The 16,992-nt window shown below is 36.4% G+C and overlaps 1 protein-coding gene across 1 annotated transcript; it reads left to right on the forward strand.

Moving 5' to 3' along the window:
• The first annotated feature begins 3 nt into the window (after positions 1 to 3).
• On the forward strand, positions 4 to 15,960 carry LOC148959050 (uncharacterized). Its single transcript, XM_089111398.1, has 3 exons — positions 4 to 5,214; positions 10,023 to 11,335; positions 14,327 to 15,960. The coding sequence occupies exons 1-3, from the start codon at positions 4,395 to 4,397 to the stop codon at positions 15,386 to 15,388; spliced, it is 3,195 nt and encodes a 1,064-aa protein (XP_088967524.1). The 5' UTR covers positions 4 to 4,394; the 3' UTR covers positions 15,389 to 15,960.
• The last annotated feature ends 1,032 nt before the right edge of the window (positions 15,961 to 16,992 follow it).

Genomic DNA, 16,992 nt, shown 5'->3' on the forward strand with positions numbered 1-16,992 from the left:
TATTCACTTTGAAGGTGTGGAATGCAATGATACTTGAAAACCTATCATCATTTTTCGATAACTTAAAATCTACTTTATCTAACATAAGTAAAGAAAATAAGGCAATATTAAATTTGAGGTGACTTTTTTATTAACCTTCTTAAAGTTGACAGTTCGGTCAATACTGATTCCTTCCTTAATTTGATGCTCTCAAACTTTCTTAAACCTCTAGTTTTAAGCCAACTAGAATTGTTGATAATCCTTCTCCTAGCCTAATTGATAATATTTTAAAAATGGCTTTGAAAAAGCAAACAATTGAGTAAAATAAAGCTTTTTGTCTGACAATGTTCGGAGTTTAAAACGTCAGAACATAAATCTGACGTTTGTTCTGATGTTCTAACGTTTTAAACCTTGAAGAGTGTCAAACAAACAGCTTTATTTTACTCAAATGTTTGCTTTTTTCAAAACCATTTTCAAGTTTCGTACCACCAAAAGACTGTTTGATAATACTTTCATAAACTCTTTAGACACATTAACAGATAGTGATGATTCGATAGATAAATTATCTGATCATTTTTTCCAATCTTCACTTTATTTGAGGTTGATAATAGAACTAAAGTTAAAGAAAACTCGATGTTTAGAGATTAACTCAATTTTAATAAGGAAACATACATAAATTATTCCAAACAGATAATTTCTTTTTCTGTTGATGAAACATTAGACTCAAAATGCGAAAAATTTCACAACAACTTTCTTACCCCGTTAAACAAGCATGCTCCATTATAAAAAATCGAAACGCTTTAGGAAACAGCAACGCAAATCTAATGGCATTCTAAAATCAATAGCTACAAAAACCTCACTCCAAAAAAAGTTTATCGAAAGAAAAGACCAGTTTTGGTTTCTACGTCATGAAAAATACAAAAAATACACTTAATCGTGTAATTTAACTAAGTAGACAAAATCATTACACTTCATACTTTAATAGCTTCAAAAATGACTCAAAGCTAATCTAGAAAGGAATTAAAAAAATTATGAATAAAAAATAATCGTAAGTCTCATCAAAGGATAAAACTGGATTTTGAGGGTAAGCTTTTTTCAGACGATAAATAAATAGCTAATAACTTTTTTACAAAAGTATAGCTCCTAACCTAGCTAGGCCCAGCTAGGACTGACTATAAGGCTTTATTAAAAAATGAAATCTCAGAAATTTCTTTTCACCTGTTTAGCCTGGTAAAGTTAAATTATGCTACTCAAAGAGTTTAAATCACAAGTTTCATATGACATTCCAGTTACAATGGTGAAATACATAAGTGATTCTTTATCAAGTGTTCTATCTGACTTAATAAACGAGTCTTTAAGTAAAGGGCAATATCATTCTCTACTTTAAGATATTAGGTTATTCTAATTTACAAAGCAAACTCCAAATTAGACGTTTCTAATTATCGTCCAATATCCCTGTTAACCATTTTTAAAAAAGATTTTTGAATATTTCATGCATACCCGACTTGTCCAATTCTTAGAAAAACATGAAATATTATATTTCCATCAGTTTGGCTTCCAAAAAAATAAATCTACAACCCAAGCAATACTTAACCTATGTAACCATCAAACTAATGCCATTGAAAAGAAATAAATTTCTTTTTGTATGTTTTTAGATCTTGCTAAAGTGTTTGACACAGTTGACCATGAAATATTAATATCAAAGCTTTCTCATCATGGAATTAGAGGTACTGCTTAAAGATTGGTTTAAGTCTAATCTCTTTGATCGAACACAAAACTTCTACCTTTATTGGGTCCTATCTAAGTCACCTCGTATAACCCATGTAGTTCCGCAAGAAAGCGTCTTAGGTCCCCTATTTTTTCTATTATTTATAAAAGAAATGCCAACTTCCTCAGAAATTCTGAAGTTTCATCTTTTCGCTAATGATACTAGAATTTGTTCTCTCATAAAAACTGGCATAGCTTAAAAACTATTGAAAATACTGAATTTAAGAGCACCTCAGAATGGCTTTCTGCTAATCAATTAACAATCTTTTGGTGGTACAAAACTTAAAAATGGCTTTGAAAAAAGCAAACATTTAGTAAACTAAAGCTTTTCGTCTGACACTCTGACACATGAATAATGCGACATCTTAATTTTCTTTCAATATTCGTTGAATGAGAAAATGTCACCTGTTGATAGAAGTGGTTTGAATCTTCTGTATGCTACAGTCATAGAACATTCTATTTGCTATTCAAATCATTCTATTTTGCTGCAAAAGTTGAAGCATTTTAGGCTTCAGAAGTAACAAAACATCATTAATTGCAGACATTTTATGGTTACTGTTGCCTAGATAAAATTCAATAGCCGTTCAAAATTTATGATTAATCAACCAGTTGCTCAACCAAATGAATCTTACATATTCATGTAATTCAAAAGGATATCCATTGACTGTGGGTGGTTAATAAAGACTACATCAATATTCTGTTGATAAACTTATTCTTTTCAAGCGATGACCAAGTTCATGTGAGCTGGTTGTGGTTTTCTGCAAGAAAGAAAACGACATAGAGATCAGAATTTTAATATGTCATTTTAAAAACTTATTAAAAAAGAAATTGAATTGAATTAACATTTTATTATGTATAAATGGAAGCAATCAGTTATTTGAACCATTTTAAGAATCATTTTGAAAAAAAATCTGTTATGATTCAACAACATGGAAATCTGTTGACACGACCTGTGCAAATATTCCTGTTTCGAAACTCCTGTTGCAGATAAATTTTCATGGCCTATCTATAAAACACCATTGAAGATTGTAAATTTCAGCGATTTACTATTAGTATACTATCCTTTTTTGACTTGCTTATCAGGATATCATGTTCTTATGCCACATAAGTAACTTTTCACAAAAGGAGCATTAAGAGAATGACAATTCGTTTGGTTGCAGTGTCGTTTGATAACATGAAGTCATCTACGAGATTACTATCACAGGAATATTGCTAGGTGTAAGCTGAGTTCATTCAATAAAGCATAGAAACAGCTCGTTTCTATAGGACTTAATTTGATTCTCTGGGACTAATATTTCTTTGTAGCCTTTTCCTGAGATTATATTAAAAAAAACCTTATAAAGATGAATTTTTAATCAACTTTAAGAGAGAAAATGAGGCATCGACAAAGATAAATATGAAAATATACTTACTCTGAACTGGCGATCTTTAATTGATATCCCTTTGTCAAAAAGAGCATATTCCCAGCAAACTCAAAACATTCGCATAGAATATCGTTTTTTATAAATATTTTTCAATCTCACAATTTACTTCATTACTTTAAACCATGACAATGATAGAAACTTATTCCGCCTGTGAACAAACCTCATCATCTACTGTATTTTTAATTATAAGTCAAACACAGCTCAAAGAAGGTTTTTAACTGGGTAAATGTTTTTCTTCTGAAAATAAGTACCAAGATTGTATTTGATAATTGCCATAATTACCGAAATAAGTTGCATACCTTATGATTCATATAATACTAGAATCAAACTATCAAAATGATTTTATAATTTTTTACAAAAGCAATTATACGGTCCTTACTTTTAGCTTTTTTTGCCTAAGGACAGGGGAGACTGCCTATTTGCATTTCAGCACAATCAACATTCGGAATTTGAATAAATTTAGATTGCTCTTTGCGTAGCAGAATCAAAATATTCATTGTTAATTGTTTAGCAGAAGTGATCATAAAAAAAACCCAAAGGTATGACTGATGTCGACAGCAATTGATTGATATACAATATGAAATTGCCATTTGCTGCAGAAGCCAATGAACTTTGCACAGGTCATGTTTGCTATCTAGAATACGTCCAAAGTTTGTACGAAATAAGAAATTGATGAAATTTATAAAGTTTTTTTGACAAAGCAAGGTCCTGCGAAAACATTATTCTTTAAAAGCGGATATGATTGTCTTAGATTTGCTTTCCTAATTTCAAGCCAAATGTTTTTCTGTTGAGAACTGGTTGAGCAACTATAAATTATCAAACCTAAAATCACACCAAAATCTACTACATCTTGCAATGATGTGACTTTGTTATGGCTACAAAACCTTGTTGTTAACATTATGAAAGCTAAGGTTAATACGTCCTAGCATCAAATGAAAGAGTGCCTTCGTTTAAAAAAAAGGCTTGAATACAATGACACCTTATGAGTTTTTCATAAACATACAGAACAGGCACAGTTGACGTTGCTAGGGTATCAACATTGTATTGGTTTTAATGTATCGATTAAGGTCTATGTAATACAGTATGGGCTAAATAAACCACCTGTCTTTTATTTGCTTTACAAGCGAATAGAAACATTTAAAAGGGGTGCTTCAATATGTCATGACACAACTATAAAGCTGCAATGCACATTGTTCGTATCTTAATCAAAGAGTGACTGTGGATATGGAACGTTTTTTCTTATTCCTTGTGTTCTTTATTTTCGCACAAAAAAAGCTTGTTGTAGGCACAAACTTTGGAGTGTCAAAGACCTATTACATTCGCCATTTTGATGGAAAGTGCTTAGAGTACGATGAGGTCCGTCAGGTCCTGGTTTACGGTCGACTTTGCCGAGAAAAGTTCCAATGGCAGGGAGGAGCAAGACTCATCCATATACCAACAAAGAAATGCATCAATATCAATGCCACAAGCGATGGAAGCTTTTTGTCTTTGTCAAGCCAGTGCAGTGGTACAAGCCGTTTGTTCCAATATGATGAAAGCAATCGAGTGATTCGACATCTTCTCTCTAACAAATGTTTGCATCCAGAAAATAGTGATGCTGATCCTGCAAATAATACTGCAATTGTCCTGAAGTCAGGCTGCGATGGAAACACCAACAAATTCTACTTCAGAAAGAAAGCCTACTATATCATCCGGCACTTTGGTGGACTATGTTGGGTTTATAGCTCTGCAGAGAACTTGATCAAACTGATGAATCCATTTGCATGCGATCGCTTTGAGTATATGAATAATTACCATTTGAGGCACGTTGAAACCGGCAAATGTGTTATTTTCTCAAGTTCATATATAAGACTGACTGACGACTGTCAATCTCCAGAAACAATTTACAAACTCAACCAGTTCTCTCTACTTGAGCATGGACCAACCAATTGTATACATCCTTTGAATGGAGCTTTATATCCTGCCAATGGAAATTTGCTTATCCTACATAGCAATGGATGTACTGATGAAGACCGCGCGAGATTCTCCTTCTTTGACGATAAAGGTAAACCATTTGTTATATATCAAAATAGATAGATGTAAATTCATCATAGCTCTCTGGCTACATAGCTCTCTGGTGCTCTACCATTATCTTGGCTATATGTGCTCTATCATAATCTGTTAACACTCGTGCATTGTCTTGTGCACAACAACGTTGTTTCTGTACAATGGGCTTCTTTGATCTGTTGATATCATGTGAATGATGCACAATACAACCTTATAATGTAGCCATGTTGAATTCTTTTTGTTTGTGATTAAGCCTAATTAGTTTTCAGCATTATACGCCACTACTTTTACTATGCTTTACTGGGAGCTCTGAACTTCCAGCAAATTTGGTATTACTCCAATTAAGTAAACCAAGATAAATACTATTATAGTTCTTTCGTTTTATCTTGATTAAAGGTTGTCTATTATTTGCCGATTATAAATTTAAGATCGCTGATTCGCAAAGACCTTCTTTATAAATAAACCTCAGTTTTAGGCTAGAAATTACCAAACCCATTCGAATGTGAACAGAACCATTTTATGTGGAAGGACATGCTTTGGGCCTGACTCAGGGGTGTTATGCTAGGGAGCTTAGGGGGGTTAAACCACCTTGTTAATGAGAAAATTGGCGAATTTCTACTTTTGCTATTCTTTTTGCAAAATTTTGTACAGGAGCCCCTCTTGTTATTTTGGTAGCACTACACCACTAGGCTGAATGGTATTGTGGCTATCATTACTGAAAAAAATGGTTTCAACATGATTTATCTTGAGGCCTACCTGGCAACACGGCTACTGGTTGTGTCGAGTTTTGTGGAGTTCTGAAACTCGCCAAAGCAAAGATGCCATGGCTTGACCCTTTTCGATTCCAACACAGTCACCGCCATGAGTTTCTATTTTGTTCGAATAGTCTCTTATTCTTTTTTCTACCAATTTCTTCTCTCAAAGTTTAGGAATTTTTCTCTAGTTACTTGCCGTGACAACTTTTGCCATGTGGAGGAATAATCTATTCACTCTGTGCTCCAGAAAATGAACATCGTCAAAAGGAAGTGGTGAACCCCCCCCCCCCCCCCAAAGTTTACGAGGGTGAAAGTTCTCTGATGGGAGCAAAGTTCACGGGAGTGGAGTACACATGCGTTTTATAATTGGCCAGAGAATGAATTTTGCATGATAAAATAGAGAAGAGTGGAATATATACTTAAAGCGCCACTCGAAACAACACGATTATCAATATGTGGTGAACTTCTTCAACTATCATTATCTTTTTTATCTTTCTTGAAGCAGCTATGAATGTTTTCGCATTGTCAGGAAAGATCTTGCTAGGATGCCCTCTTCTTGCAATGAATTCTTTCAAGCAAATCATAAAGTTGTCAGGTCTGTAAGAACAGTTATGTATATAGCTCTAATTAAACTGCATGGGCACAGTGCAAAATATGATTTTTCCTTCCGTCTTTACTTTAACTTTGTAAGTTTAGGGGCCTGCAAAATCCACCCCAACGATTTTGAACGGTCTTGATCCTTCAGTGCGGTCTTTCGGTAACATCCCTGCTTGGGGTTGATTGTAAACCTTAACCTGAAACCTGCTGTGCCAATTCCAATTGAGTCACCAAAAGCATGTAGATCGATGTTTCCACTTTTTCTTCATATTTTGATATACTTCTGAGGATCTCTACTTTCTCTGGTAGTGTTCTTGTCCTTTTGTTCCAATTTTCCGATAATTCTCTTGGTAGCTCCTCATGCCATGGCAGCTTTGCTTCACAAACATCTCGTTATATGATCTTACCCCCTGGAATTACTTACGAGATTATTCCCAGAGGATCGTATATTTAAGACTTTTTAGCAGTCTCTTCTTAGATATAACTGTGATCTGTTCTTCCGGAAAGGTCAATCCAATTGTATCATCTACCTTGTTCCAAGATAGACCTAGAAGCTTTGTTTTCGTCTGTCTTCAACCGTAACTATTGTTTTGCAAAACTCTGCTTTGAATTCTCTGTATTATTACTTTCCAATTCTGGTATATTCGAATGTCATTTGTGTAATTTAAAGCCGGCTACATCGAAAATCTTGATTACTGTCGTTTCCAGTTTCTGCAGATAAAATTATGTCATTAAAGGGCCTCTCCAGCCAAATTTTGCACTAGCATTTTATTGGCCAATCTAAAGGAGTTGAGCCTGCTGATCACGAATTCGTTATTTGTTTTTCGATATTTTTTACAGTTTGTGAGATATAAGCTCTTGCATTTCGATAATTGAATTGAATTAACCGACAAAAAGTTTTCGGTTTGGTGACACTGTGACGCAATTTTGACGTCACAGTGTATTTCGTTAGTCTCGCCTCAAACCGAATCGAACGACAGCGATTCGCAAATTGAACACTGCAAGTGATGGTACTCTCAGTTCTGTTCCACCGGCTTTTAGTTTGAGCATTTCAGATATCAATTCTGAAGCCTTTAGTTGTTCATCGTTTCTGGAGAACAACTGAAGTGTCAATTTTGATTAATTATACGCGAGGGAAGAGCTGGAACAGGAAGCCGTAGCTTTGTGGGCCTACACATGTGATCAAAACAAAGTCGTGACACAGCATGGACACATTCCAACCCGCAAACTTAGAATGATTGTAAACATTTAATATTTTTCGATCCTAAACAGCTCGTGCTCTAGATTTAGATGCCGTTATCAACGCGTGACCATGACTCCTTCACGATTCGGTGGAAGATATACGAAATTCACGGCGAACGAGAGCAGCACATTGTGACGTCAGAATGTCACAAAACTGATTCGTCGTTTTTTTTCTCGGAAAGGTGCAACTTTAAAGCCTTATAACTTCTAAACTAATTGGAATTTTGCAATAACAACGACTTTGCCATAATACACGCACCAATTGCTAACTTTTTAGTCAATAAAAATTTTTTTTTTTTGGCTGGAGAGGCCCTTTAACATAGATGCTGTGTCTTCCTTCGTTCACTCCATAAGGAAACTCTTATTTTTTATTTTTCAGATGTCCCTTAATTGTAGCCCCAAACAGGAATGGAGAATGGTTTAGACCGAAAAGTATGCGCGCAAACCGGCATGTCCCTCTTTCCACTCTTCTTTGTCAAACCGCAAAAGATCTCGGTCTTCCTCCTTTATTCTAATCGGTAGAAACGCCTGTTTTTCATGTCTCCTGCTAATGAGACTGGTTTCACTCTGTTCCATACAAGATTCTGCAGCAGCGGTCCAGTTTCTAAACATACGTTTGATGAAGCTGCATAATTGTTGGCTTTTGCAGAGGCATCATACACCACCCTTGCTTTAATACTTTCTGCAGCTTCCTTCACTACAGGTTTGTAAGGCAAATAAAAAGAACTTTCCACTTGGTTCGTTCTCTCCTTTTTCAATGATCCCATGTGCCTCCTGGTCTCTGATTATCTGATTGTACTTTATAAACAGCTCTGGTTCCCTTTCTAATTTATGACCTAATTCATTCTTGCGATACTTCCTGTCTTGTTATTTTGCAGTTCTCGGCATTTTGCTTTCCTTGAGAGCGCAGGCTCATAGCACCCTTGTAGATCTTGTCTTAACTGTTCTTAGAACGCACTTGAACGCACCGTAAACTGAAAGATCCTCCTCTTGTTTGTTACGATCCTCAAGGACTAACAAATCCAGACTACAAAGATGCTCATAGTCTCCAAGAGTGCTTCTAGAGAATAAAATCTGACTTTACTCTGTATCGACTCCTGGAGACATCAGTGTCTATCCTAATCTGGTTTGCTCTCCTACAAGATCTCCTGGTTTACCAATTTTTACCTTGGCATTTGTTTTGATCTTTGCAAACTCTGAGGCTCCCACGTTTAGGTGAACTGGAAGCTCTGGCTTTAGATCTATATCATCCATTCTCACTCCTTGCAAGTGTTGATACCTTCTAAGAACATCTTCGTATCTTGGATTCTTTATAGCTTAAAGCACCTCTCGACCTACTTACTTACGTCAATCTCCAATTTGAAATCATCCTTAATGCTGTTAACTTCCACATTGTAGATCTCTATGCGCTTGTGTGCTGTACTCAGCATCCTATCTATTTGCCTAGTTTGTTTCAACACTGGCTTTATACCCAACAGGTTCACCAATGTGGCTGAGATATACGAACTTTCGACACCTGTATCTAACAAGGCTCTGCATTTTACTCCGTTTACGTTGTCGACAACAATTGGATTTAACTCCTTTTCCCCCTGTGGCTAAAAGAGATTGTTCAGCCTTCCTGTCACATATTGATTTATGGTGTTTGCCATCACAGATTTGGCATCCACTTTTCATCCTACGTTCTATGATTTTGTGACTGGATCACATACAGTTGAAGCAAAGTCTAATTTTCCTTTTAGTTGTGTGAAAATAGGCTCAAAATTTCTTCCGTATTTTTGATGCTCCACATACCAACGTGAACGGGGCCATCCCCTTTCTCCAATTTCAACTCTTGCACGCTTATTTTTAAATCCTGAAATTCGTTTATCCGTTTGTTGTAGATCTCGAGTTGTCGACTGACCCTAATTGTTGCAGTATTTCGTCTGTTTCTTTGCCGATAAAGTTTTGAAGACGGATTTTCCCCTCGAACTTCTTCTCCCGTTCTTCGATAAAGTTTTGGGAACGGCCCGACGCTGCTTCCTGTGATGATGGTGTGTAGCCTCAAAACCTGATTTGATGAGGGATGTGGCAACGTCTTCTGATGAGGGATCATTTTATCTTAATTAATGTTGATGTTTTTCTCTGAGTAAGAAATTAATTCCAAATAAAAGAGCCAGTTTGAAATATTTTATCTAATTTCATATATACTAAACATAATTTAACTATATTTCAGATTTACTTAAAATCAAGATCATATCCGAATCCTGTAAGGACATCCCGCCAGATACTGATTGTGCTCATTGCAAAAGTCACGTGCTAGTCAATGGCCGTCAACACAGTCTAAACATGCGTGGGATAGATATCGTTCTCTTTGATTTCAGAAGTGGCCTATTTGAGCATAGGATGAATTACGATGTCGTCGGCAGCACAGTACATCAAGACAATTTAGCAACGTTTCTAAATAACCTTCCCCCAGGGAAGATCCTGTTCATGTCAGCAAAGGATGCAGTTAACATGAATAGTGGTCTAGCTCTTGCGCTACAAAAGATTGGTGTTTCTGCAACATTTGCAACTGCCCCTGTTCCAAATGTCAATATGTCTCTGGCATATGTTGGCTATACAGGACAGGTGAGAAAAGATTGGGAGAAATCTGTTAACAAGATTGGGGGGTCAGGAGCTTCAATTATTGAAGTCAGCATCAAGACTTTTCATGAACGGGATGGAATTGATGATTGTTCAAATGAACTTGGAGTGCGAACCAGAAAAATACCGGATTCTAGGTTTTATGCAAGGACAAGTTGGAGTAATGACATCGACCACATGCCTCATATTGCTAGATTGCATTCTTCTAAACCGGGATGGTGTTCAGGTACTTATGTACCGGTGTCGGAATACTTACAGGTGGATTTCGGAACCAGAAAAATATTAAGTGCTGTTGCTATTCAAGGTAGTGGTTTAAACGGCAGAAATGGAATTTCTAAATTTAAAATAGAGTACAGTAATGACGGAATAAATTGGGAGTTTTACAATAGAGGTTTAAGCTCCGCTGTGGAATTGGACGGTCTACAAGGGGAACATACTGACCAATTTGAAACAAAGGTTAACTGGATTCAAAACATACAAATGAGGTTCATTAGAGTTGTTCCAACAGCAAAAGCTTCTGATTACTCGACCTGTTTGAGAATGGAGTTATTTGGATGTTCCATATCAAAGGGTTTTGTAAGTGTAGAACTTTCGCCATCGTCTAGCATGTTTGTGAATGACATATTCACAGGTAAAATATCTCTCTTAGGTACCATAACGAAAAACATGTCAGTTCATATTTCTACGGCCCCAGATTTCTCTAGCCTTGCGACAAGCAATGATCAGTTTCACTTTCGCAGGATAAATGCATCGACAACAGTTGATAATGGAACTGTCATAATGGACAATGGTGAGATAAACCTGCTGACCGACTGGACTAGAAAGATTGATAATGAAGCTCTGATTCAGTTTGGTTTAAAGGGAGATATTTACTATGCATTTGAAGTCGACTTTGTCGGAAAGGTAGGCTTTGTTAAATTTTTTAAAGAATGATTTTCTAGCAAAAGATGCTGCTACCTATGCAGTATATCGGTAATAGAACCGCCCAGTTAACTCTTCTCGTGGTTTTACATTCTTTCTTCAGATCATCTAGTTTTTCACAATTTTCTCTTTCTTTCAAAAAGGATAGAAGAAATCATTATAACTCTCCATATTTTATTCAGGCCTTCCATTTGCAGCTTTTTTATCATGTTCGTACATCTCAATCAAATTGTTGCGGAGCTGATAATATTTGTTAATATACCGTCAGCGTTTCTTGATTGAACTGAGCATGTTTTCGTTTTACAAAACGTCACTGAAGCAACCGCTCGATGATTGCAAAAGCATCGTCTTAGGAAATATGTACCAAACTTCATGCTGGTATCAAAAGATGTCATCAAATTTAAGAGAGGCTGGTTGCTTGCAAACATTAAGTTTCAACAGAGATGACTTTTTGGTTGTGTGTTAAATCAAATTGATGTATTATTTTACAATAGTTCACTCAGTTTTCAAGCTCTTTCCGACGCTATTATCGGATTTGAAAACTTCGATGATCAAACTTTTTGCTGACCGTGCATTTTTCACACGTCCTGAATGGTGACTTCCATCATGCTCCTAAGGGTTAAAATTATAAGTGGCCCTTACTTGTATGATAAACCTTTCAAAGTTCTTGTAGGTAGATTGGTAGATGGTAATGCAAATTGCCTATCTTTTATTCAAAAACAACAAATTACAATGGTTTGATTGGGAAAGAGCATGTGATCATATAGCTATATCAGTCAAAATTTGTACATTTTGAGGAATTTCATTCTACACGCCCAGAGTGTGGAAAAATGTAAAGCGACGATAATATCAAGTCATTTGACAGGCAACGTCATCTTTTCAGTTAGGAGTTTTGTAATCTGTCTACATCAAACAAAAGATCTCGACTTGTGTAAACAGAAAGCGTTTTTTTCTCTCTTGGACACTTCAACTAGGTGAGAGATTAGCGGTCGCTGATTGGTCAAAAACAAACAACAAATCAAATGTGTCTTTCTTCCTATCACATTACTTCCGATCAACAAATGGATAAGAATTTTTAGCTTACTTTCGACCATTATCTGTCGTTTATATTTTGAAGAGTGCCTGTCTTAACCCTCTTTATTTCCGCCAAAATGCGTTCTTGCTTCATCCTTTCTCCGAACCGTGCCGTTTCAAACTCCTTTTAGTGCTCAAAAAGCTTCAGTCTTATCAAAAATCCCTCTAGAATATGAAATTGATATGCAATCATATGTTGAGTTCAAGATGACCTCATCTTATATGCCAAAAAGCTTACCATTTAAAAAATAAAAATACACACATCTATTGAAATATTTAATTCTGTGTTTTATCTATATGAAGACCTAACAACTAGTGGCTCTCGCGATGTGGCCAGTAGGCGAAAGAAAGGAGAGTGACTTTCAAAGACTTTATTGTTTTCAGGCAATTTGTGACAGTCAAATGTTACTGCAGCAGCAATGACCTGAATTTGTAGCTGGTCAAAACCTTATAAAAATGAATCTGAGAAAGCTGTAGATTCCCCTCGTTAAATTAAGACACCATCTTGTTCGTACCTCTCAAACATTGGCAAAAGGATAGATTAGATTTCGATAATCCACGCGCCATTAAGCCTGCTTTTCATATATCGTAACCCGTCGGCGATGATCCCCCGATGCACAGCATTCCTGATGGTCGGGGCGATCCCCGATGCTATAAACAATATTGAAGCGCCAAAACTATAATTTTGATGAAAGTTTGGGAATATGGCTGCTGATAAAGGCCAATAGTCAACTTTTGATACTATCATCGATCTATGATAAACACATTGATAATTTCGGGATATACTTGCAAATGAAAATTCATTACAACAAAGTAAGAAACTTTCCCCTCGCACCCGTCAGAAAAATATTGCTCTAGAAGAAGCCATTGTTACTATGAAGCTAAAAAAATAGTGGCAAATCCGGATATGAATTTTCTTGGGAAAATGCCTGTTTAGTGTATTATGTAATGATCATGACATAGCTTGAAGATTCACCCTGATTCACCTTGAAAAAATGACGAAACTCAAACTTAAGACTAGGAATCAAAGTAGGAATTATAGCCCCTTTGATGTTCTCTGTACTATCGAAAACATTCCAGTTTTTCCGCGAAACAGTTACCCTCCCTTCAGTTCAAATGAACATTTTATTAGAGAACATTCTTGATCCATTGTTCTCTTTACTATTGTTTGTCTGGAAGCGTCGGGAAAGTCAAATTATTTTGACTTTTGCGATGATTGGGGATGATCGCCGATGGTTCCCGATGACCCGGTTTTCATATGTCATAAACCATCGCAGACTGTCATAGACCATCAGGAAGCTGCATAGATCATCGCCGATGAATTACGATATATGAAAACCTGACTAATAGAAAACGGATATTTCTTATATCTACAACCCTTTTTCGTCACGGCTGCTCTAAACGTCAGCGGTGTATTACTTATCGAAGGAGCTCTCTGCAAATCATGAAGTTCCCGGTTTCAAAACATATAAGATTTCCTTCTGCGTCGTTTCGCAATTACACTATTAATCGCTTATATATTTTTCGCTATTTCAATATAGCTGCTTTTTGATAAAGAAGGAAACTTTATTCGAATTGGGGATTAAAAGAGCGTTTACTCGAAATAGTACGGTGAACTGTCGAGATAATTAAATCGATCATAAAGAAAAGTATTGAAGAAAAATGGGAACTTGCTCAGCAAGAGAGAAATAAAAGCAAACAGAAGATTTTGCCTTTAAAGAGAAAGATCAAAGAAAATTGATAAATAGCAACAAAAAAATTTTGCTCAGCGGCTGAAGATGATTCAGAAAAAACATTAATTAGCATCAGATATTTGTTCTATTTGATAACAAAATATCACTTCTTGAGCCGTCTTACAAATTTCTTTTATGAATTGTAACTCTATGCTTTGGTTTCAAGGTGGTAGACGCTGCACATCCAATGGGCAATACCTTTCTAATTATAACCACAGAAACTGAGGCTGGAATCCTGGCTTATTCAACAACGTATCAAATCAAAAGATCCAAGACAGATTCGAGCAATCTTCAGTTTAATTTAACAACATTCAATTTGGATAATTTGGCTGAAAACAGCTATCTTTACCTAAACCTCTCAATTTCCCATTTGATTGGAAAAAGCAACTCAAATGCTTATGGTGTAACTCTCATGATTTATTTCAATACCAAATTTCTTCAGTTGAAATCACTGGCATTCGTCAACACAAGTCGCTTCAGTCTACCCCCGTCCAGAAACACAACCACGCCTGGGTTTATTATGATTCAAACTGATACAATGTGGCTGCTAAACAGGCAGGAATTCTCGATAACACTCCAGGCAAAATACCCAAAGACTTTATCAAGAGGAGAAAACTGCAATGAAGATATCATCATTGATTTTGCGTATAAGAACAACTTGGCAAAATTCAATGGAACTGTGAACTCGACTTTAGAGAGGAATGTGCCATTCAAATGCAAAATTAACCAGAGTAGAGATATCAGGGAGAAATCAGTGAGGTTGCCGTCTCTAGCATTCAGCATGATTTATGACGAAGTAAATCAGCAATTCTTTTTCTGTTATCAAAATAAAACACACACGACAAGAGACTCTGCCACTTGCTTTTTCACAGAGAAGCAGAATGAATTTTGGCGACAGCTGCCTTACATTTCCTCACTGATGGGTGTTGATGTTGAAAAGAAAACTGTCTATGGATTGAGCAGATTTGGAAAATCTTATGCTATTTCTTATTACCCATACAGTGTGTTTGATCAGATGGAAGATTCCGAATGGACACAAGTAAAGGATCAAGGGCAAATCAGAAAAGCTCTGAAAGCAGCCAGTGTTGATTTGTTACCATGGTCTCCAGAAAGCTCTTGGATAATAGATGACTCCGGCCAGGCGATTTGGGCAGCAACAAAAAGAGGAATCTCTAAAAAAGTAGATGGAGTATGGAAACGGAAGGTTGCATTTGATGAATTCAGATAACGTGCTTTTGAGATTGACATTACCAAAAATCATATCTACGTTGGTACTATTTGTTCTTGCACAGTGTTTATCTGTTCTAGCACATGTTTACATCATCTTAGTTTCTTGCATACTATAAACCCTCACGTCTAGTAATTCTATATTTTAACACACAATTAGTTCACTTTTGTCACAATTTGCGTTCTTGATGTTCACTTTGAGAAACGAAGTATTTTGGACGTCAAAGAATAACATTTTTGAAATGTTTCCTCTATTATAGCTTGCCATTTGCGATTAAAAACCCTTTCAGAATGGACATATGTTATTCATTTTTAAAAAATTGTCATATCAGGTTGGTGACTTAGTAGAAATGCTCATTCTATGGTCTAGGGGTTAAATCGATGGAGGCTCATACTTAGGGAAGAGAGAACTTAAACAAAACCAAGCCTACCTGGCACAACTAATAACAGGCTCTTGCATAGAACCTCGACACCGTGACGAATATTTGTGGCTAGCTATATTTACCAGAATTGTTAGTATCCAATATTTGCTTTCACTAAGATTTTGAATTAGAGCATTTTGCATTTCGTCGATTCAGCGAATATTTTTGCTTTTCTTTCTGTCTGTCTGTCATTGCTATTCTTTCGGACCTCTTAATCGTTTTAACATTATCTATCATCTAACAGGGAAGCGTAATAATTCAATTTCAATTTCCTAAAATTTTCTTTGAAACTCATGAAAATCAGTTCATCGAAACAGGCCAATCAGAAACGCGAGATCTGAACTGTTAGGGTTGCTCCATCAGTTCTACTAGCCACGTGGCATAACGGGGGCCTCTAGGCTGCCTAAGGAAAAAGCTGAGACGAAGCCTCGAAGAACGGACTGCAAGAAAGTCCTCGTTTTGAAAACAAGGTGAATTGGCGCAACTTCTTAAAAACAAAGATATAAAATAGTTTGGAAGACCGTTTTGATCAGGGGCCCATAATCATCGAACTAAGATGCCCTAAACTACGCTACACCAATTAAATTGCTTCTAAAATAAACAGTTTGGGGGTCATACATTCGTGATCGTTGAGAGCCTTCGTGTCTTTTTGTATCACATAATTCTATGTTTAACGTAATGTAATTGGTAATCTGAGAAAAGCAGTTACAACAAACGTCTTTAGAGCTTCCACTCTAGCTAAGCCGTTTTAACCTAGTCCTACCTAGGATTGGTGATTTAGAAGAAATGTTCATTTTAAGGTTTAATGGTAATTCGAAAAAGGCACATACGTAGGGAAGAGAGAAACCAAGGCTTCAATTAGGCCTACCTGGGACAACTAATAACAGGCTCTTGCATAGAAACTTCCACAGTGACAAATTTTCGTGGCTCTTTGTGAAGTCTAGCAGGTAACCAAAACATGGATGGATGGATGGATGGATGGATGGATGGATGGATGGATGGATGGATGGATGGATGGATGGATGGATGGATGGATGGATGGATGGATGGATGGATGGATGGATGGATGGATGGATGGATGGATGGATGGATGGATGGATGGATGGATGGATGGATGGATGGATGGATGGATGGATGGATGGATGGATGGATGGATGGATGGATGGATGGATGGATGGATGGA

Source organism: Rhopilema esculentum, chromosome 11 (genome assembly GCF_057945365.1).
Source record: "Rhopilema esculentum isolate cy_ngs chromosome 11, ASM5794536v1, whole genome shotgun sequence".
Lineage (NCBI taxonomy): Eukaryota > Metazoa > Cnidaria > Scyphozoa > Rhizostomeae > Rhizostomatidae > Rhopilema > Rhopilema esculentum.

Coding starts and splice junctions, on each gene's coding strand:
- LOC148959050 (XM_089111398.1), top strand. CDS start 4,395: ATGGAACGTTTTTTCTTATTCCTTGTGTTCTTTATTTTCGCACAAAAA. Junction 5,215..10,022: donor CTCCTTCTTTGACGATAAAG/GTAAACCATTTG, acceptor ACTATATTTCAG/ATTTACTTAAAATCAAGATC. Junction 11,336..14,326: donor AAGTCGACTTTGTCGGAAAG/GTAGGCTTTGTT, acceptor TTTGGTTTCAAG/GTGGTAGACGCTGCACATCC.